Source organism: Phytophthora ramorum (assembly GCF_020800215.1).
Source record: "Phytophthora ramorum isolate Pr-102 chromosome Unknown Phyram_PR-102_s0008, whole genome shotgun sequence".
In the NCBI taxonomy this organism is placed as follows: domain Eukaryota; phylum Oomycota; class Peronosporomycetes; order Peronosporales; family Peronosporaceae; genus Phytophthora; species Phytophthora ramorum.
The window spans coordinates 430,572-451,920 of record NW_027150654.1 but is presented as its reverse complement, the minus strand read 5'-3'; the positions used below and the strand labels follow the sequence as shown (position 1 = coordinate 451,920).

The 21,349-nt window shown below is 50.5% G+C and overlaps 6 protein-coding genes across 6 annotated transcripts; 4 read left to right on the top strand and 2 right to left on the bottom strand.

Annotated features, from left to right (window-relative positions):
• Positions 1-908: 908 nt before the first annotated feature.
• Positions 909-2,077, top strand: KRP23_9170 (Retinol dehydrogenase 10-B; the record flags this gene model as incomplete). The annotated part of the gene is made up of 4 exons (XM_067894696.1): positions 909-1,195; positions 1,255-1,331; positions 1,402-1,632; positions 1,707-2,077. The coding sequence occupies 4 exons, from the start codon at positions 909-911 to the stop codon at positions 2,075-2,077; spliced, it is 966 nt and encodes a 321-aa protein (XP_067742347.1).
• Positions 2,078-2,201: 124 nt separating this feature from the next.
• Positions 2,202-2,943, top strand: KRP23_9169 (putative Nudix hydrolase YfcD; the record flags this gene model as incomplete). Its single annotated transcript, XM_067894694.1, has 4 exons — positions 2,202-2,225; positions 2,307-2,363; positions 2,434-2,486; positions 2,568-2,943. 4 exons carry the CDS (start codon positions 2,202-2,204, stop codon positions 2,941-2,943), a joined length of 510 nt encoding a protein of 169 aa, XP_067742346.1.
• Positions 2,944-5,295: 2,352 nt separating this feature from the next.
• On the bottom strand, positions 5,296-5,943 carry KRP23_9168 (uncharacterized protein; the record flags this gene model as incomplete). The annotated part of the gene is made up of 1 exon (XM_067895894.1): positions 5,296-5,943. One exon carries the CDS (start codon positions 5,941-5,943, stop codon positions 5,296-5,298), a length of 648 nt encoding a protein of 215 aa, XP_067742345.1.
• A 5,166-nt stretch (positions 5,944-11,109) lies between these two features.
• KRP23_9167 (Host cell factor 1) lies at positions 11,110-14,493 on the top strand (the record flags this gene model as incomplete). Its single annotated transcript, XM_067894693.1, has 4 exons — positions 11,110-12,616; positions 12,697-13,813; positions 14,080-14,215; positions 14,293-14,493. The coding sequence occupies 4 exons, from the start codon at positions 11,110-11,112 to the stop codon at positions 14,491-14,493; spliced, it is 2,961 nt and encodes a 986-aa protein (XP_067742344.1).
• Positions 14,494-15,184: 691 nt separating this feature from the next.
• Positions 15,185-15,583, bottom strand: KRP23_9166 (uncharacterized protein; the record flags this gene model as incomplete). Its single annotated transcript, XM_067894692.1, has 1 exon — positions 15,185-15,583. One exon carries the CDS (start codon positions 15,581-15,583, stop codon positions 15,185-15,187), a length of 399 nt encoding a protein of 132 aa, XP_067742343.1.
• Positions 15,584-19,901: 4,318 nt separating this feature from the next.
• On the top strand, positions 19,902-20,408 carry KRP23_9165 (uncharacterized protein; the record flags this gene model as incomplete). The annotated part of the gene is made up of 1 exon (XM_067894691.1): positions 19,902-20,408. One exon carries the CDS (start codon positions 19,902-19,904, stop codon positions 20,406-20,408), a length of 507 nt encoding a protein of 168 aa, XP_067742342.1.
• Positions 20,409-21,349: the final 941 nt, after the last annotated feature.

Genomic DNA, 21,349 nt, shown 5'->3' with positions numbered 1-21,349 from the left:
GGCAACTACGACGCCAACCCTCTCATCTACGAGCGTGACGAATACTGGAACAAGAGTACCGTTATTCCTAGCCAGGCGAGCGTGCTGCTGCTTAGCAGCAAGTTGGATGGGCAGACACCACACAAGTACGCTGAGTATCTGCTGGGGGCTCTAGACGGTGACAACAAGGAACTGGTTACGTTCGACTACGCCACGCATGGCACAGTTGTATCGACGCAGCTGCCTACTGGTGGGGTCACGTGTGGAATGGAGTTGCTCACATCATACGTAAAGAACGGAGGAGATCTCGAGATGCTGGATAAATCTTGCCTCGACGAGATGCCGGAGCTCAATTTGACAATTTCGACGGACTACGTGCAAAGCTACATGCTCACGACCGATGGGTACGACGGTAAATATGACCCGGATTTGAGCAGCCCCCAGACGGATCAGCAGTGAGCCTGGTTTCCACGAGGCATTGTCTTTCACGACTTGCCTACGACCGACACCGCTTCGTTTTAGCCAATAAAGACAGTCAACTCTACGTCGACCAGCCTCTAGTTCTCCATTATCTTCCTCGTCGTGCTGCCACGTCGAAGCGGAACTCCTCGTCCCACTTGGGGTTGAGCGTCTTCTTGGACACGGACGACTTGGCCTCGAAGCTCGCGAAGGTGATGCCCACGTACGCGTCCGCCAACTTGCTCGTGCGGTCCACCACGGGCATGTCCCGCGCCTCCACGAGGCGGATCTTGATGGTGCACGGCATGCTTCCCTGCTATGGGCCCTTCAAAACGACGGGGTCTGATAAAAGTGTCCCACATCAATTGAGCACATACTGAAAATAGGTTAAATGGAATATGGCGTAATATTCTGTCGCATCGGGTTTTATTCCACTGTCGTTAGAAAAATGTCGAGTGTCATTGCTCGAGATGCTGGAGGTTGTGGGGCTCGTACTGCTAGTATGGATCGGTGCCAGAGCGGTGGGGCTCATTGGAGGGCGTGCGTTCTCGCTGGACGGCAAAGTGGTGGTGATCACGGGCGCTGCGAGCGGCATCGGGAGGCGGCTGGCGATCAAAGTTTCCCAGGAGACGGCTGAAGTGACGCTGGCACTGTTAGACGTGGATCTGGACGCTCTAAGGGGGCTGGAGAGGGAGCTACAACAGGACGGGGGCAATAGCCGAGTGTTTGTCTATGATTGCGACGTGTCTGAGCATCGGTAGGATGGCTTGCTACACTGGATGAAGGACTTTTGGCTGACTCAAAGGTGGTTGGTAGAGCGGTGGCTGCGTGCATTGCTCGAGTGGTTGACGACGTTGCACCGAAGCATATCGGAGTACTCGTGAACAATGCAGGTGGGAGTGGGAAGTAGGCTGCGGGTGCTGTTTGCTCGCTGTTTGTTCTGATTGGTTTTGAGCCTTGTAGGTGTTGTGATGGGACGGTCACTGAAAGAGTTGACACCGGAGCAGATTCAAAAGACCTTTGCAGTGAATACGTTGGCGCACTTTTGGACGGTGAAGGCGGCCTTACCGTCTATGAAGAAGGCGTCCGAGGCGCTGCTAGTGACTGTATCGTCTGTGATGGGGATGACGAGCAGCGCAGGGTTGACTGACTACTGCGCGAGCAAAGCTGCCGTGAACTCCTTCCACGAAGCTCGTACGTTGGTTCGGTAAGTATCGGCATCCAACCTTGTTCTAACGTGAATCCTTGTGCACTGCCGTTGTTCATAGTGCGGTTGGAGCTTTGGCGCGATAACGTCAAGTCGATTCGAACGCTGCTGGTCTGCCCTGCTGCAGTGGACACGGGCATGTTTGATGGTGTTTTGGCCGCAGACGATTGGGCTCTCAAGATCTCGCGGTTTTTCATCCCCATGCTTTCTGAATCAGAAGTCGTTGATACTATCTACAGGTCCATGCAGCGTGGGGACGAGCTACTGGTGTCGTGCTTGTCGGGGTGGAGAGGAACCGCATTGTCATGGGTACCCGCCGTCTCACGACTGTTACCTGTACCGCTGTATGACGTGGTAGTTCGCCTAGGAGGAGGTCTGAACGGCATGGACACGTTTGTTGGCAAGCAGCACATAGCGTCGAAGAAAAAATAACTACATGTAGCTGATACGAATTGTGTCGGAAGTATCGGAGTTTATCGGACCAAGTACTGTATCCACCGCCACTAAATACTAAATACGACCTAATTCTCTTTTCATTCTCAAAAAAGCGAGTCGGATGTCGCTGAGTGCCAAGGAAGAGGTTCGCCTTGCTGTTCCCGTGCCGTCAAATAACGCTACCAGTAGTACCAGTAGCCTCCTAACAGCCCCCTTTACCAACCAGGTCTGCATCGTGGACGAGGACAACAATGTGATCGGAAAGGCCGACCGCGCCGTCATGGTGAGGCTTGGCCGCCCAGAACTGCCCAGTAGATACATTTGGCGATTATTGATACTTACTTTGACTGTAGCGCGCCTTCAACCTGCCACATCGCGCGTCCTACATTGTCATCAAGAATTCGAGGTACGTGTAGACTCTGCAGGTTATGGCCATGCCTGTTAATGGAGTTGTACTGGTACCTAACCAAGGTGCTGTTGTGTTTAGTGGCAAGTACTACGTGCAGCGTCGCACGTTGATCAAGGACTATTGTCCTGGGATGCTGGATCCCATGACTGGCGGGGTTGTGCAGTACGGAGAGCCCATGAATGTCAGCGCTGAGCGTGAGGCCGAGGAGGAGATGGGCGTCAAGAACACCCCGCTACGGTACTTGACGACCTTCTACTATGGTGACGACCACAGCCGCGTGTGGGGAGGACTCTTCGACTGCACTTTTGATGACCCCTTGGTGCTCCAGGAGGATGAGGTTGACGAGGTGCTTATGATGACGGCCGATGAGATTCTTCAGCGTCGTGAAGAATTCACCCCTGATGGCATCTGTGCCTTTGAGAAATACCTCAAGTTCATCGAAGCGGAGAGGTAGAGAGAGAAGAGGGGAAACAGTGCAGCTTGAAAAGTACAAGTGCTCCGCCATACATATCGCTACCTTGCGACGCTGGCTGCTACCACATGCGCTTCTTTTATTTTGTAGTTTGCAGCTCGTAAGAACGAACTGTCGTTAGGGGGGGGGGGGGCTAGAAAGCTTTCATTAAACGACATTCAAGGAACATGCAATTCAGCCGACTTTCTAGCAGTTTACCGTAACTAATATCCAACTCGCGCGCGGTACATCACGACTTCGTGTTTAACAAGTACTGAATGACTTAGCCGTCGCATTTGCTGTGTTTGCTGTGGAAGCGCTGACAATGTCCAGCCGTGCGCTACCAGTTAAAAATCACAATCGACAAAGCTTGCTATCCGTACCCCGCCGATGAGATCAGCGGAAGTTTGAAGCTGTCGGGTCAGGCTGCGGCTTCGGGTGGCAATTTACGGACGATCGTGTACGCTTGGTACTTCCCGAAGAACTCCCCCGTAATGAGTGATGGCTACCAGCACGAGTGTCGTAGTGTGGCTCGACAACCCTGATGCCGAGTCACCCTACGCTGGAGGCCATTTCGCTGGGACTTAGTGATGATACGTTCGATATTTATCGCACTGATGCGAAAAACTACATGGATGGCACTTCGACAAGCACCAACTACACTTTCGCCATTATGGTACTTCAAGACTCTAGAGCTGTCGATGACAAGCGGGAATTCCAGGATCTCATCTTGTGCAGGTGGAGTGAAATCTTCTTCTTTTCAAATGCATCAAATTCGTAGAATACAACAAAGAATTCGGGTAAAAGTCCTGGTCGTATGGATTTTGATACAGCAACTCTGGAAACACGAAGCAACATAGAATCCGGTGGGATGCTAAGAATTTAAACAACCACACCACTTTTGTTAGGCGAAAGGTAGCACCACGAGGTAAATGAATGTGTTTCAGCGCCCCCAAAGTGCCATTCGCGAGACCTTTTGCTGCTGCAGCGTTTTGGATGACTTGAACAGGCATCCCAACTATTTCGAAGTATTAGATCGAGAAATGGCGCCAAACGCCCAAATCGACTATCTGGGAGATCCACAACCATGTGTATATCGGGCTTGCTTCAATCCATCATGGGCTCCTTTGAAGTTTGTGACAATACGAACAGGAAACTGAGTCGGAAGTAGGATGGCGGTCTCAACAACAAATGCGTTGTTGGCAACGTCGGACGCAGGGTTTGATAGTAGTAGGACTTTCTTGGATTTAGTACCAATACAAATATGAGCTATGGAATTAGTCTTAGTTCTACTAAACTGCGAATTCTGCGTTAGTACTAAGACTAATATGACTACTAATATGACGAAGACTACAGTACTAAAATCCGCATTACCCACACGCACTGAATTTCTGCTACAGCACTACATGTAGCTGGCATTGCGCTCGTTCTTCGTCGGTACGAGCTCGCAGCGGAAATACCCCGTTGAGATCACGCATTCTTGGAACGCAGTTCGACGAGCTTCGGCTCATCCAAACTCGGTAAACTTTTTTTGGTCACCGGTGAGCCTGGTCCACATGGCCTAAATCAAGACCCTCGTAAAAGTTGGCACAGCTTTCGCGTGGATCCTCCTTTGGGCCCACCAATGTTGGGACCTGGAATGAGACCAGCCAAAATCAAAGTTGTCTGTGTATATTTGTTTTTTGGCACACGTGATGCTACTCCGATTCAAATATGCCTAATAAAAAGCTATCTCAGCCTACGCGAAGCCCTAGTTGAGGTGTCCCTAAATTTTTGTTGCGGTGGCATGGTCGGTTTTTCGTATGCGAGCCACCCTATCGAGTGCAAAAATGCCTATCTTAGCGTCTTTTGGTACTCGTGTCAAAACCACACCTTTAAACGATAAAGTTTACTACTGTTGTTAGCTGCAGAGTCTCCGTTTGAGCCATTGGCGACTTGTCCGTTCACCCCGTTCTCGACTGCCGCTGTAGTAGCTCCCGTCTGGAAGTGCACGAACACTTTGCACGCGTCTTTCCCGCTCAGCAGCTCGTCGAACAGCTTTCGCGTGCCTGCAGACGCCAGAAACTCGTTCACTTCGGCTGGCGCCACGATGCGCTGGGTCACGCATTGTATCCGCGGGTTCGACACGGCGAACCAGTCGAGTCTTGAGCCCCGCGACGTCAGTTCCTAACTGGGAAGGAACGCCGCCCCACGGATGAAGAGACTCTTCATGGAAGATCCGTGGCGAAACCCCTCGATGTCTATCATCTTGATAGGGAGTCGTGCATTGCTAACCATTGAGAAACTGCATTGAATTCGTTATGGAGCGATACTAAATGGTGTGCTGGTGCAAGCCGATGAGCGAAGGAGTGCCCTTTACCCCGTCGCCGGGTAATGAATCTGGAGCCACTTGAAGTAATCCCTGTAGAGCTTGTCGAGCTTATTATCGCCCTTCTTGGAGCCCAAGGCCCGAAACCTGACGAAGACCGGGTCCGAGTCAATACCACTGGTTTTCCATTTCGCGAACAACTTTTCAGCGAAAGTTGTGTCCTTCATCGCCCGATTGAGCCGCGTTGAGTCAAACAAAAAGTCTTTGGCCGAAACTTTTTGTGACCCTGGGATGGGGTGATGAATCTTGAGCCAGGCGAAGTAATCCGTGTAGAGCTTGTAGAGGTTATTGTCCTTCTTCACGCCCATTTTTTTAAACCTTGTGAAGACTTCGTCTGAGTCGAGTCCATTGCATTTCCATCGCCCGAACAACGTGTTTGCGTACGTGCCATCCTCCATCGCCTTTTTGAGCTTCGCCTCGTCAAACATCTTCCTATCGCCTATAACTACACCAAGTGGGTGATGTGTGTCGAGCCACGTGAGGTAATTATTGTAGAGCTGGAAGACGTTGTTGTCGTGGTCAATGTTCTGCACCTTTAACTTGCCTGTTTTATTAGCGTCCTCTCTAGCTGATTTATAAGTGACTTCCTCAGAATGCCCAGCCAAGCATGGGCATTCTGAACATCCACAACACATATAAACGCAGCGAGTCGAAGTAAGGATTGGGAGTTTTGACAGACTAGCAGAACTGTTGTCCCTGTTGAAGGTCAAGATTCACGAGGAGCAGGATAGCTTTGAGAAGGTCTACTCAATAGTTGAGGCGAAGGTGATCTCGGCTCTGTATAGCTACTCTACGAAGACGACTCGGCCCGACATGAAACTCTACATGAAGCCAAGCCAACAGGCAAACCAGGAACAGCTGGTGGCCATAAGCGTAGTGTAGCGGTTTTGCTCTCCAGCGAAAATCTGCCGAGTACATAGCGATGTAGGGAATTTTGAACAATGACTGGTGGCCGGTTGGGATTCACATCCTGCTCAAACGTCCTTATTAACGCGTGATTATCCCCGAATTAGACGTTGGATTACCTCAGATGAATATGTCACGGTTGTGTACTGTATCGCCATGTTACTATTTACTACGTATACGAATTGTAGCAATTTCCCAAAACCGACATTTTATAAATGACAACAGTTATTACAGTAATCTGCTTTCTTCAGCGAACTCCTGATGCATATCCACAATGCAAGGAGAAACGCACTACGGATCGTCCATTCCCGCCCAGTTCAATACGTTCTGGAAGTGTTCGCTGAGGAAGCAGATTACTGTATACAAATGTGGCGAGCTGCCCATGAGTTATAAATAATGTATACATGATGACGCCGCGACGAGCACTCAGTTATGTACCTGGGCGTATACATTGAACCCTAAACTGGTACACAATGTTACAGTCTCATGAAATTCAATGGAGATCGATTGAGGTGGTATAGCCAAGGCGTAACACTGCCTCCAATCCAGGTGCGAGCGCGCGACGTAGCAAACCCGCACAGGGTACTCGCGAAGCAGGGTCCTGCGATATTTGAGAATAGGTGCAGCTTATCCACTCCACGAAGCTACAGGAATGTACACGTATCCGCATGGGAGTACCTGCATCTGGCGGTACCCAGATCCGACATTTTCGTTTTTGTTTCTACAGATTCCGCTCCCCATTCTGTCCGAGGTTCAACTCTTACGTTTCCACAATGATCTCTTCGCACCACTCCATCGCCTGCAACTCCATCGCCTGCAACTGCTTCACAGCGTTCACGTTTTTCTTAATCAGCCCGTTGCGTGCACCCAAGTGAGTTGCTTCCTTCTGAAGGCCTAGAGATGATTCCTGCGTCCATCGGCTGCAGGCTCCCACCTCCTTTGAAATCGAAATACCTCTACGTAATAACAATATTAAAGCGAGAAGGTTATAGGCGAACTACGGGGACAGATTGAACCTGTACACAGTATAAGTGATAATAAATGCCATTCGTGTTATTTTCGCATTGAGAGTCACAATTTGTGAGACAGCCCACGAAGAGAAAAATGTATATACATAGTGAAACGCATATGTGTTGGTGATATAATTTGCCAACATTTTAGGGGTGCTGTCCTCTAAGTCGCCTGTCTTCTGTCCGTGTCGAGCCATCTTGGATTTTTTACCAATAGATATTAAGAAGTACTAAAGTTACGGGTCCGCTGTGGACCTCTAGGACGCATATTTTCGGCTGGTAGTGAAAAGGATAATCCGTCCAATCCGGCACACACCGGAGAACCTCGCTTGCGGGGCTCCGCTCGGCTTGTCACAACAATGATGTGATGTACGACGACTTTTTTTGGTTATGATGACTGTTTCACCGAGCGTCATCAAAAAGTGCAGTACAACTGTATGTAACTTCAAGATGTAGGGGGGAGATCTGTCATCACTGACGATTGACTTAACAGCTACGATATACTAGTAGTCATCACTACTGGTGGTGTGCTGGGGAGAAGTGATAGACAGCTACACAACTGGGAATTGAAGAAGGAATGTGTGCTAGCCAAACCTGAATTGAGATGACTGGTGGCGGTGTACGGGTCCTTGTCAGCCTGTCATTGCTTGGAACAAGGAAGCCGAGGGCAAGCTCTAGACTGCACCAAATGAAAGCTGCCTACTTCCACATACGTGTTGGCCAGATATGTTGTACACTAACAAGCAGTTAGTGTTAGTAGTACAGTTAATACATGTAGTATATGCGTGAATACTATAGATACTAGTACATGTACATGTAGTAGGTTTACGAGCTGCTAATCGCGGGTATGCCCGTAGGCGGACTACGCCTTCGCGGCTTTGGGCACCGTCAGCCACCTAAACCGTAATCAAATATAAAAAAACATACATGTAGGAGTTGCAGTTTGTAGATTCAGGAAAGATGTCGCGTCGCGGGAAGGTGCACAGTCGATGCCTCTATCAGTCCAAAGTAACTAAGTATCGTAGCCTGTATTGTCGCAGATTCCACGGGGATGTCTGTTCGACTCATAAATTATGAGTCACACTACATATACTGTACATGTACCACATTGGGCCAGAAAATTCTGACTCAGGGCAACAGATCGATCCCTGCATCTTGACGTTACAAACTGCACTTTTTGAACGTGTAATGGCAAGGGATACGGATACACTCTCAGACAAGTCCCCCATACAAAAATCGAGTATGATGCCGTCGTAGATCAAGCAAATCCGAGGTGGCATTTGGCTTTGCTTCGCTGCGTTCAGGAAAGGCAGACGCAGCGCTCCTGCGAAAGGGAGAAAAGCACATTGTAAACGAGAGGCCAGGCAGTGCTCGGTTAGCTAGAAAGCACACGCCTCCAGAAATACCGCGCGGGTTTGCTACGGCTAACTCAGTTGGTCTCCCAACACCCTTTCTAAGAATGTGTGTGTATCCACGTCCAACGTGCTTTTTCACTACCGGTGCAGATGTATGTACATGCACAAACCGCAGAGAGCTGAGTGAGGGACAAGTGCAGCACATGTATTAATATTACCAAACAGCTGGTAACTAAGCAGCATCCGAATGTTTTTTTTTTATTAAGCACTGTTTACATCAAGGGATACATGTTCTAAAAAAGCTTAGGAAGCATAGCAATCAAAAGCTGTGTGCGCATCCAAGCCACCCCGGTACCATCCAAGGAGCTTCGTGCGCAGCATCAACTCCCATTTCCGGATTTACCAACCACAAGCAACTTCCGGCCGCGTACTCCTTCAATTCCTGTGGCCCGATGCAGTTCTGCTACGCCATCTTACTGGTGACGATAGCCGTATCGGCCAACGGAGCACTCGCCAAGTCAAGTAAGGGACTCAAGTGGTATTCCTGTCCTGAGTACACATCATCTGATGGCGGGAGCTCAAGTGGCGAAGACGCTGAGTGCGCTGTCTACAATGCGCTGTTGTGTCACCCTGGAGTTTGTGAGACCCCAAAGGGGGTTGACCCCACCATTGAAGTCTTCGTGAAACGCTTGTCAGCCACGGTTGGCAATCCAAAGACTGCTCGCAATGTTTGGCTCCTGCAGGGAGGACCGGGTATTTCATCTGTCCCATGTAAGTGTGTTTGGCTTTGTTGCAGTCGTTTTTCGATCTCTCAGAATTGACCGGCCTCTTTGCCTCTGTTTTTGATACACAAGTGGAGTCGACGATGGCGAGTGTTCATGCGCAGTTGGATGGTGCAGTGAACGTGTACATCATGGATCACCGCGGTACCGGGCGCAGCACACGACTAGACTGTTCGGAAGCGAGCACAACTGCTTCTATGTGGGGCAGTGAGGTTAAACCATCGGTAGTTGGCGACTGCGCAAAAGAGTTGGCTACCAAGTACGGAGATCTCTCATCCTTCTCCACGACGAGTGCTGCCACGGATGTAGCCTTCTTTATTTCGGAGCATACAAATGGTGAAAACACCATTGTGTTTGGTTGGAGCTATGGCACTGCACTGGCGGAACGCCTTATGCACTTGGATCCCCCTGGAGTGACTGGATATGTGCTGGACGGTATTGCTTCGTCGTCTGGAGCACCCGGTGAACGTTTCCCGTACTATTCTACCTGGGATACAGACTTTGGCGAGGTCGCCGACAGATTCTTGGCGCTATGTGAGCAGGATGAAGAAATTAGCGCCCGGTTCACGAAGAAAGGTCTGTCGGGGACGATCCAGCACCTGATCACGAAGCTTGATAGAGACCCGGAATCGACATGTGCGAAACTAATTAAGGACTTTAAGATTGACAATGGGGTCTCGAGTATTGAACCACCTTCGTTTTCACTACGGCGTGCATTGGGAACATTGTTGTCCGACGCAGACATGCGAACGCTCATCCCGCCAGTCGTATATCGATTGAATCGCTGTGCAAGCAAGGACATCCCAGTTTTGGGTCAACTCGTCGCAGCTTTGAAGAGTAACATCAACACTACAATCGAGGATGTTGATTATCAGTCGTCGCTGCTCTTACAATCTCATCACTTTCTCCGAGATGTGGGAAATGCCATCGCCGTCGATGTCCAAAATGAAAAAGCGATTTACGGACGTGCTCGTCTCCGACACGGGTGCCTACGATTCGACTGAACTCTACTGTGCCTTCTCGAAAGAGGAGTCCAGGGCGTGTGCTAAATTCACTTTCGGCAACTACGACGCCAACCCTCTCATCTACGAGCGTGACGAATACTGGAACAAGAGCGCCGTTATTCCTAGCCAGGCGAGCGTGCTGCTGCTTAGCAGCAAACTGGATACGCAGGCACCACACAAGTATGCCGAGTACCTAGTGGGGGCCCTCAACGGTGGCGACAAGGAGCTGGTCTCATTCGACTACGCCACGACTGGCATAGTAGACTGGGCGCAGCTCGCTACCGGTGGCATCACGTGTGGAATGGAGCTGCTCGTATCGTACGTAAAGAACGGAGGAGATCTCGAGATGCTGGATAAATCTTGCCTCGACGAGATGCCGGAGCTCAATTTGACAATTTCGACGGATTACGTGCAAAGCTACATGCTCACGACCGATGCCTACGACGGCAAATACGACTCGGACTTGAGCAGCGCTCAGTTGGACAAGTAGTGAGCCAAAGCTGTTGTCTTAGACGACTGGTCTACGACCGACAACACTTCGCTAGAGGCAATATAGACATTTGACTCTACGTCACCCATCCTCTAATTCTCCACTAAGCTTGTCTTCCTCTTGGTTGTTGCCAACAAGCAGAAAACCAGGCGTTATTAAACGATGTCAAATCGAGATTCCAGCCGTCTATTTAAATCCACTATAGTGACACGTCACACGTCGGAACTGAACAATTTTCAAAGCGGTGGTAGCCCATGCACCTCCGACGGCCCGAGCGCGCCAGCTCGTCGGCCTCTACCTCCGCCCCCACGGCATCAATTTGGACACAACTTGATGCGGGTGCACCCCATGATGCGCCTCCATCTTCTCGCAGCGTTTCAGCATCCCCGGCGGCACGCTCCGGTCACGCCATGACGTTTTTGCCGCCCGCCAAGTCCATCCTGCTCTTCGGTGGCGCCGACGGGAAAATCTTCTTCGAAGACGTTTTTCTGCTGGAACCCGCCGAGTACGGAGCTTCGACGGGCAGGTCTGGACGTGTGACGACCCGTAGCACGAGCAGAAGCGAGGGGGAGGACTCGCAACCAGCAGGAGAAGAGATGCAGTGGAAGAGACTCGTGGTGTCCCGCGGGACATCGCTGATTTCACAATCGCTGCGCTCTCCGATGTTTTCCAGTGCTAATAGCACTGGACCAAGCCCCAGAGCTATTGGCTCTGGTGTGGAGAAACGCGAGCCGACGTTCGTCCACCCGGGAGGAGGCAGGGACTACCACTCCATGCACTATGTCCAGAGTTCTGCAGGAGAGGAGCGAGCGAGAGGGATGCGAGTGCTAGTGGTGGGCAACGTGGTGGTGGCTAGTGATGAAGCCGCAGCCGCACGTGGAGGAGGAACCCAGTCGGAGGGAGGTGCTGGGAATGCTGGCTTGGCGTTCGATGCGCCGACGCTGCGAGTGGAGGAGCTGCGAGTGAGACAGCCGCTACTTGACGCGCAGTGGGAAGTCCGACGAGTGGATCATAGCAGCATGTGGAAGCCGAGAGCGAGACACGCTCATAGCAGCGTGGTCGTGCGAGGGGAGCAGGTATTCGTTTTCGGTGGCAAGGACGCTACTTCGTCGGCGTTCTTCAACGATATCTTCTACTACGATGCGGCGTTGAACCAGTGGGTGAAGCCGACGATTAATCCCACAGGTCAGCTGCCGCAACCTCGAGCGTTTGCGGGTTTGACGGCGAGTGATGATGGAAACACATTGTTTCTTTTTGGCGGGATGGACAGCAAGCAGGAATTTGGATCGCTTTTTCTGTACGATGTGGCACACTCGCGGTGGGACTCACTCGCTGGCGCGACGCTGGGGGATCGCCCGTCGTGTCGTATTAACCACTCGCTCACTTTCGCGGCGCCCAATCATCTGGTGCTCTTTGGTGGACGGCGGCGCGCGGTGCGCCAGAATGAACTCTTCATTTACAACGTGAGGACGCGTGCTTGGCGTCTTGTACATGGGGGTCGAGCTGAAGGACAACGAAGCAGTCGGCGGAGGAGTAGCCAGTCGGATCCTGATGATAAAGTTCCTGTCGGACGAACAGCACATGCCACGGTATTATATCATTCAGAACCCACGCGGCCTGATGCTGTACAAAAACTGCTTATCTTCGGTGGATACGCAGGCTCACACCAGTGGCTGGATGACCTGTACTTACTATCTTTACCTCAAACCGTGCTCATGCAGCCGCCTTCCAACAGAATATCTTCTCGATCAACAACATCTCGTACGTCATTTTATTTACTTTGAAGTAGTGATTCCGAGAGTGCGTATTTAACACCGTCCATGCTTACGTTTTTTTTGTAGAACGCACTCGCCCTACGAGATCCTCCTCTAAAACAATGGGAGCACCAGCTCACGTGGCACTTTCAGCTCCTCAGCAAACAATTCAGGGACGTCAATCATCGCAGTTGGCTCGCCTGCCCCAGCAGTCGCCAGTCTCACAGTCGGTGGACCCGCTCCAGCAAACTACATCAGAGCCTTCACAGCTGACCCAACCACTGCTACCGCAGCAACAGCAACCACCCCCTCAGCCTGTCGAGCGAGACAGTGTGCCTACCCCGGTGAATTCAGAACGGTCTCAGCAGCCTCAGTCATTGTCACTGAGCTCGTGCGTGCCAACAACACCTGCGAATTCTCCTCTGACGGAAGCCCCTTCAAGGGAACCGTCACGATCTGATACAGTGCAAAGAGCTACTGCTACAACTGCCACTACCTCCGGTAGTGGCGTTCTAACTGACATCACGAACCAGTCAGCACCGAGCTCGCAGAAACAACAACCAGCGTTGCCTCGCACATCGAGCACAATTGTTACAGGGACCGATGTGGCCTCTCCAGGCGCCGTAAAGAAGCGCAAGCGCCGCCGGCTAGTAGAGGATAGCCAAGACAGCCACAATAGTAATAGCAACAGCAGCAACGGGAGCGGAGAGTTGACAACAGCGCAGGTGGGGATCCAGACCACACTACTGCAGCTCCTTCACCATCAACCACAAGTGGAAGACACGCTGGCTCGTATTTTGTCAATGCTCACGAGAGAGCAGACAGCACGACAACAGCAAAAGATGAACCAAGAAACGCTGATGCGAGTTCACAGTGAGGACCAGAGCAAGCGCCTTGAGGCCGCGGCTCGGCGGAACGAAGCCTTGGAAGGACATCTAGCTCGCACAGAAGCTGAAAGGGCCGCACTGCACGAAAAGCTCATGGCACGCGAGACTGAACTGTATATGCATAAGCACAGCCTCGAGGCGTCGATACCACCGCTGAATGCTCGCGTCCAGGCTATTGAAGACTCGCATATGCAGCAACTCAACGTGTCACGTGTCATCGAATCCAAGATATCAGCCGTTCACGACTTCATGGACGAACTGCGCAACGCTGGCGGGGAGGGCACGGAGGCTGACGATTCTCCACAGCGACGTCTGGGGTACGTTGCCTGTTAACGTTTGCATGTTGTATGTTCGGGGGTCTGCTCAATGTGGGGCAGCATGGTTTCCAGTTTTTTTCATGCTGCACCTAGAGCTTACTGTTTGAATGACCCCCTCATATTGAGTTTGGAGCCTGGCAGGCTTTCACCATGATCTCCTGATGACTTTGGAGGGCTAGAATTCCCTTTAAGGACAGATACGGATCGTACATTCTGATGCACTCTGTCGGTGATGGATCAGACTAATGCATTGTACCTGTTTACAGATGTCTTGACAACAGCGTGGCGACGCAGCCGACTCCATCTCCACCAAAGCCGCTGTTATACCCCCAGCGCGTGGTGCTGGCACTAGAGGAAAAGATTCGAGTGATGCAGTCGGAGAAGGAGACGCTCGAAGCACAAGTACGTGGTTTAGAATTGGAATTGCTTGTTTTGCTCTATTACCAGCTCATCTGTGTGCGAACGTGGTGTCTACGTAGCTGAAGGAGATGGCGGAGAAGCTAAACCGAGTTGAAGGAAGAGAAGCTCAAGCAAGACAGTTCCTTTTCTCGTGGTGCCAAGGCGGCAACCCGCCAGCAGTACCTTCTGCAGCTACTGTACCAGGTACTGCTGCGCTGCCAACAGAGGTAGACCCATTGAACACTGGCACGGATAATATGACTAACAGTGTAGGCAGGTAAGAAGTTGTTTTGTGTCCTAACCTATTGATAATGCCCACAGATTGGATTATTTAGTACGTAACTGAGCGGGTAGCCGTACCCGCCCATTTTGCCTTCCAAACCAAAGTCGGATAAATGCAATTTTTTTTTACTTATGTTGTCGGCAGTGCCAACACTCCGCTGGACTGTACCAAGCCCATAGTCTACAGTCTGGAGACATCAGCCTCACCAAACACACGTAAGAATCGATCTAGCGAGCGGGCCAATGTTATGCAGCTTTTATTGAAGGACTTGAGCTCTATGCTTTGAGGAGACTGCAAAGGTGTCTGGCTCCCACGAATTTTAGCAACTTTGCTCCCAAATGCCTCGACAGTGGAGTCAGATTTCTTCTCTTCGCAACAAGCTTGCACACTTATCTTTGTTTTATCACTGTAGTAGTACTAGACTTGCATCTTTGTGGGAGCGGCATGTAGCGGCAGAGTGCACTATCAAAGGGCCTTCTGCATACATTAATATAGGACAATCACAGCCACTCACAGACCTTCCGACCCTTAAAATGATCTCAACGGCTCGGTCAATGTACTCCCACGAAGCCTCGTTAAATACAGTAACCACTCACCAGCACGGAGCCCAACGCACGTTTGCAATTCTACGTAGTTTAATACAAGCTGTATTCGACTCTGACATCCATCTCGAATGTCACCTCTCATGCTTACATGAAGTTCTGCGGGTTCGACTCGTAGCGCTTCCTCGTCCACTTCAGGTATATATCACCAATCTTCTTGCCGACCTTCTTGCCGACCTTCTTTTGAATTGCAACGAGCTGCTTGACCAAAGGAAGTTTCGAGAGACTCTGGAATTTTGGAAGCTTGAACAAGCCTTTGAGCATGCCAAAGTTAGGGGTAGTGGCACCAATTCTCTCTTCGTCCACTGTATCCAAAGCTGTTGTCGTTTTGCTCCCCTTGAGATAGCGGTGACCTTCGATAGCAGATTCGGTGATGGAGTCGGTCGCCAAGGTGTCAACTTGGATGGAGCGTTCAGCGTCCGTGAGAGTACTGCAGCGCGCAATGAAGGTGGCGATCACTAACAAAAGCAACTGGTTCATACGCATGATGGATGGTCTTCAGCGAACTTGGCACACCCCGGGTTCTCACTGTTAGAGCTGATCGAAGAATGAGCTTGCCACTGAATCAGTGGCACTGATCGATCAGGTTCGGCTCAGCAGACCCGGCAGTGTTCCAGGCAAGTCAATCAAGATAGGACCATCGTCTCAAAAAAGACGCGCAGACTGCCTTCATAACATTTCTGGCGACACCAGCTATCCAGGAATACCCGGTACTGAATGGGTCAGCATGTATTAGTAATTAGAATACGGCTGGAGTATTCTAAGTGTACAATATTATAATGGGGAGTTTGCCAGTTACAGGTATAATATTGCGATTTTATTGAGACGAACTCATAATTACGACTGCACACGTGCCCACTTAAAGAGGCACCTGCGAAAACCTAACACGCCGCAGCGTCTTGCTTACAGCCGGGCAATAAGATATGCAGGGCTGGGAGTGCCAAACCGAGAACATTGGGTGGATCTCGGACTTTTACCAGTGGTGCAAATTGACACTGAGCAACATAACCCCTATTTATGAAGAGTCAAAGTCTACTTTAGAGGTCTAAAATAGAGGCAGAGGACACGTACGTGTATAATACATGCAGTCTCGTCATCATTTGTTATGCGTTTCGTCAACAATGATTGCTGCGTGGTTAGGTATGATTGGAAGAGTTAATACATATGGTACTTCGAAGTAGTATAGTATATAAGTCGTTACATGTTAGAGTTCCCGAAATGAAGCAACGTACGTGTCTTGGATCGCTTCTTAAAAGTAATGAGGTTCTTGTACGCGCAGTTAAACTACCAGGAGTTGTTACAACTCCGACAACTGTTGTTGTTGGGGCAAAAAGCCTCTCATTCTCCTTGATACGCGCTGCGTGATGTGCGCCAGGAAAGACAGATCACAAGATCATCGCAAAAATCGGTCGTGCACGATTACATGAATCCTCCATGACACGGCTTCATATTCTATTGTAGACTTCAATTTGTACTACAATGGACTTGCACCATGTAGCACAAGTGCGATTTTTAGTGTTTTTTGTTAAATCGGTCATGAGTGTTTACAAGGCTGTCCTGGGACTGGAAAGCTGCAGAGAGTCCACATCGCTGGCTGTACGAATAGACGTACTGCATTCGTCGAATACACGTCCAAATGAGTATGATGATAAGCGAAATTTGACCTAATCCCGCCACTTTCTGTCTCATCCATAAAGCCGGTGGTGGGTATTGCTGTCTGAATAGAGTAAGAATATTACTAAGATAGCACTACTAATACTTTGCGTTACCGGTAGCTACAGTTTTTCCTGTACATGTATACAATTCTTCATCTCAAAGCTCATTCTCGCTACAGGACATGTAATACTACCAGTATACGTAGTATTAATAGTACAGGTACAGTGTAAGCACTTCCTTGCGATGTAGGACAATATACAAAAGAATACGGACTGGGTACAGTAGACAAGCTACTGTGCACATCCAGCTGCGTGCAGCAACGCGTGTTATTCAATACGTCGAAGTATTTCCTACCTGCCGTACGTAATCATTGAGGTGCAAGAATACATGTCCTGTTGGGAAGTCATTCTTGTTTTATCTTCTACCCGCTCAAATGGGTCGACACATGCGATCGGCACTCGCCATAGTTGCCTTTGTCGGCTCTGGTATTGCCGCGAACGATGCGGTGCTCTCACGGAACCGCTCACTCGAAACGTTTCTGGTCGATGCTCCATCCGTGAAACTGCACGTCACTTTCAAGCGCAAGTCCATGAAGCTGCACGGACAACCCGAGTTCGACGTGTTTGCAAACCCTGTTGTGTCGGCTAATGGAGCTAACGTGCTTTACGATGGCTACGCGACGTTCGAGGAAGACGACAGCACATTCACCTATTCGTACGTGAACGGATCTGGTTACCTGTCGACAAAAGATGGAGACAGGGAAAACGTGCAATGCATCCCGTCAAGTACGCTACCATTCAACTCCATCCTGCCTGCTTTGAATGATGCGACGCCGATTCCAAGTGCGACGATCGGCGACGAAACCATCGAATGTCCGAGTGGAAACCTGTTCAAGACGAATTTCGGTGGTACTCACTTCGCCATTTGCGCGTCAGGCAAGTCTGGTTTCGCGGCGTACAGTAGTGATATGACCATCGACGTGGAGTACCTGGAGAACTCTGTTAGCATTTCGAAGCCAACACTATCGTGCGCTGCTGTGGGGAAGGAGGCTTCAGTGTCGCCGACTGCACTTGCACTGTTGACTGGTAAAGAGGTTCCTGCAAGCAGCACAAGAAACCTGAAGGCTGCGGAGCACATGGCGATGGAATCGTCGTCGTGCACGTGCAAGTCAACACCTCGACCGTGTGTTTTCTTCCACGGTATTGGCAACTACAACGAGATGGAGGAGCTTCAGGACACGCCCAAAAAGGCAGGTGGACGAATGGGGAACATGAACGCTCACGCTCCGTGCTGCACAGAGGTCAAGTATGCTATCTTGAACACCATGAACCACAGCTGGAGAAGCGCTTCTCTCCAACAAAAGTTCTGCGATCGTGCGCTCCGGTTGAGCGACACAAGCGACGTCGACCTGGGTGTGATTAAGGACACTGTTGTCGTTACACACTCGATGGCTGGGCTGATTATGTCGATGGCACTAGCCGCGGGGAGATGCAGTTTTGGAGAAGGTTCATCTTGGGTTGCTATCAGTTCACCGATGATGGGAAGTATGGCCTCGGACTACTTCCAGGACTACTGCAGCGATAAGTACACCAGCTTTGTCACCGATTTGCTGGACATCTTCGGTCAGTGTCCAATGCCAGTGTCACGCCGATCGATCGTGTACCAGAACGAGAAATATGCCAGCAAAGAGCTGAACGCGGCCTACGTTGCAGCTCAGGAAGCTTATGCGGGGAATGTGAGTGCTGCAATGTGCGGTGACAACCCCAATGGCATCTTCTCGCAGTACGAAGCGATCATGCTCCTCGCCGCGAAACTGGTTCCACACAAATCCCCCGAAAATGATGGCCTTGTGGAGTTCCAGAGCTGCGCCATTGGTCTGGATGAGTCTCAATTCGGCAAAAGCTACAAGGATAAATTCTACCGGCCCGAGCTCAATCACGCCGATACTGTGTTTTTGACTGGAGATGGATACTTCAAAGATTCGCAGAAACCTGTCAAGTGGTTCGAGTGCTTGTTATAAATAGTGTCCCAGATTTCACACCGACAGCGCTTCGGGCCTGGTGAGCCCCTCGCGTTTCCGTTCAAGCACCAAAGCACAGGCCCTCATGTGTACCTGTTCTCCACCACGGTGAGAAGACTTGGTGACCCTCTTGCTTCCATGCGTGCCATGCCGAATCACCCGGCCTATACAAAAAATCCCGGGCTTTAAAAGACCCCATGGATCTCGGGCTTCGACGCCCCAAGCGATACAGGAGTCTATAGCTAGCAATGATTAACGAAATAGATGATCCACATCCCCCGAGTGTTTCTTATAAATTCGTTCCAGTAAATTGGTAGAGGTTAAACAAACGCTCCCAAGGAAAAATAAGTCTTCGTTCGTACATGTACAATTTTTTGTCAGCCTCAGGCGTAATTGTTCAGGCGTAGCACTATAGCCAAACTGATTCGTGTGATGTTGGCCCGCTAGTTTCCCCCCGATGTAAACATACCATGCACAAACCCAAAATTGCACCCTTTGCTATCGTACTGGCGAGATGAACTGAAACACCACTTGCACAAAACTTAGCGTAGTTCACTTGAAACTAAGCGCACGACTCAGCAACACCACCAAATGAATCATTGGTTTACAGGGGTTATAGTTTCTTTGCATTCAGCCATTTCCCAAGTTGCCACGACCCCCCCCCCCCCCCCCCCCTGATTGTGCGTACTCACCAGTACTCCTGGCCGAGTCTCAGTAACTGCTAGACCCCCTCGGACGAGTCGTACGCGAGCATGTAGCTGAGTGTCTGGGGGTGTCAGAGAGCACCGTTGCACGTGTGATGGCCCACTGGAACGCACACGGTACCGATGCCTTTGCTGGCCCAGCACCCGAGCGAGGTCGCCCGCCAAGGTCCGTAGTCGCAACTTATCACGATTATATTACGAATATAATACCCCATAATCTATCGAAAAAACCGACTACCTCAAGAGCCATCTGTGCAGCCATAAATATCTGACAGGGATAGTCATTCCAGGGAGGACCATGCGTGACGAGTTCACACACATGAAAACCAGCTGCATTCGTGGGTGTCGAAGGGCTGACTCTTAAGCCAGTGTAGCTTTCAAAAACAAGTATCTGGTCAATACGGTAACGAATCTTACAGCACGTATGTATCCTAAGCTAACGAAAGTCTATTTCGACGAACGTTATTGCAATGTGAATCACTTGACTGGTTCTACCTGGATCCTGGAAAGACCACCGCGCTACGTGGCGAGCGAGGCAGGACAGCATGTCAGTGCTGGGGCTGTCATGGTGACGAACGGCGGGCTTAATGCAAATTGGGTGCCAGGGTTGATCCGGAGCTGGCCCTCGCATTTAAAGGGCGACGGCAGCTCGGACTACCACAGCAACTTTAATGGCGAGCTCTTCGAAAAGTGGTTCGAGGAGCTCTGCCAGGTGCTGCGGTGGAAGTATGGGCCGTGCCGAATCCACATGGATGGCGCGGCGTACCACAGAATCCTTGAAGACCCCTCGCCGTCCAGCTCCAAGTCGAAGGCCGTCATGGTGAAGTGGTTGCACGACCACGGCGTGACGGTGGTCATCACGGGCTACACCAAGAAGCAGCCGGAGCGGCTCAAAGCGTTTGTCTATTTCTTTGCCGTGTGCAACTGCTAGTTAACTGTTAAGTGCTGATCTAGGTGAACACAACTTACAGAGCCCTCACGCTTGCCCGCCATTACAGCCATGATGTGCTGTATACGCCTTCCTATCATCCCGAGTTACAGCCAATCGAGATGATATAAGGGTTAAGGTTAAGAACAGGATCACCATGGGTCCGCCGTCGTCTTCTGCAGACTTGGGCGAGAAGATCTTGGCTGTATCACGTCGCGTGAATGGTTGGGCTCGTACAATAAGATGCGCAAGAAAGAGAAAGTTTACATGGAACTCGCGCCTCCGCCACAGTCGACACCAGCACCATACGTCCATGAGCTGCAGCACCTGACCTCGTCGGAGGCATGGACACGACGGGAGGTAACGTGAACACGACCGAGGAGTACGACATTTCGTTCTAAATATTACATTCTAGAGGATATTAAATATCGTTTCGTTATGTATTTGGAGAGGTTGTACTATTACCGGTGAAGGTCATCAATACCGCAAAGCTCTTATCGAAAGGCACCCCTTGCAGGCGACGGTTAAAAAATATCAACCTATCAGATTACTCCATTTTGATCATCTATCATGACATATCGAAAGGCACCCCGGAGATAAATTACCACCAGTCGATAGGTTACGCAGCGAGCTAGCCATTCATCAGCACTGCACTTCGCCATTACTCAGTCTGCAAGAATGCCCCGAGGAAGCCGCCCGAGAAGCAGTTCGAACGTCATCAAGGTAGGTTTGTACTAACAGCTCTCACACGAGAGATCGTCGTGGGTTGGCTACATGCAAATTGGGCCAGGTTGTCTACGAGCACCATTGTGGCTGGATTCAGGAAGCTTGGCGTGCCGTCGGATCAGCGCGAAGTCCCGCTAGAAGATGCAGGGGCGTACGATGCAAAGCTGCAGGTAGTAATTCAACTTCTCGGAAGCTGCAAGATCGGTGAAGACGTCTCA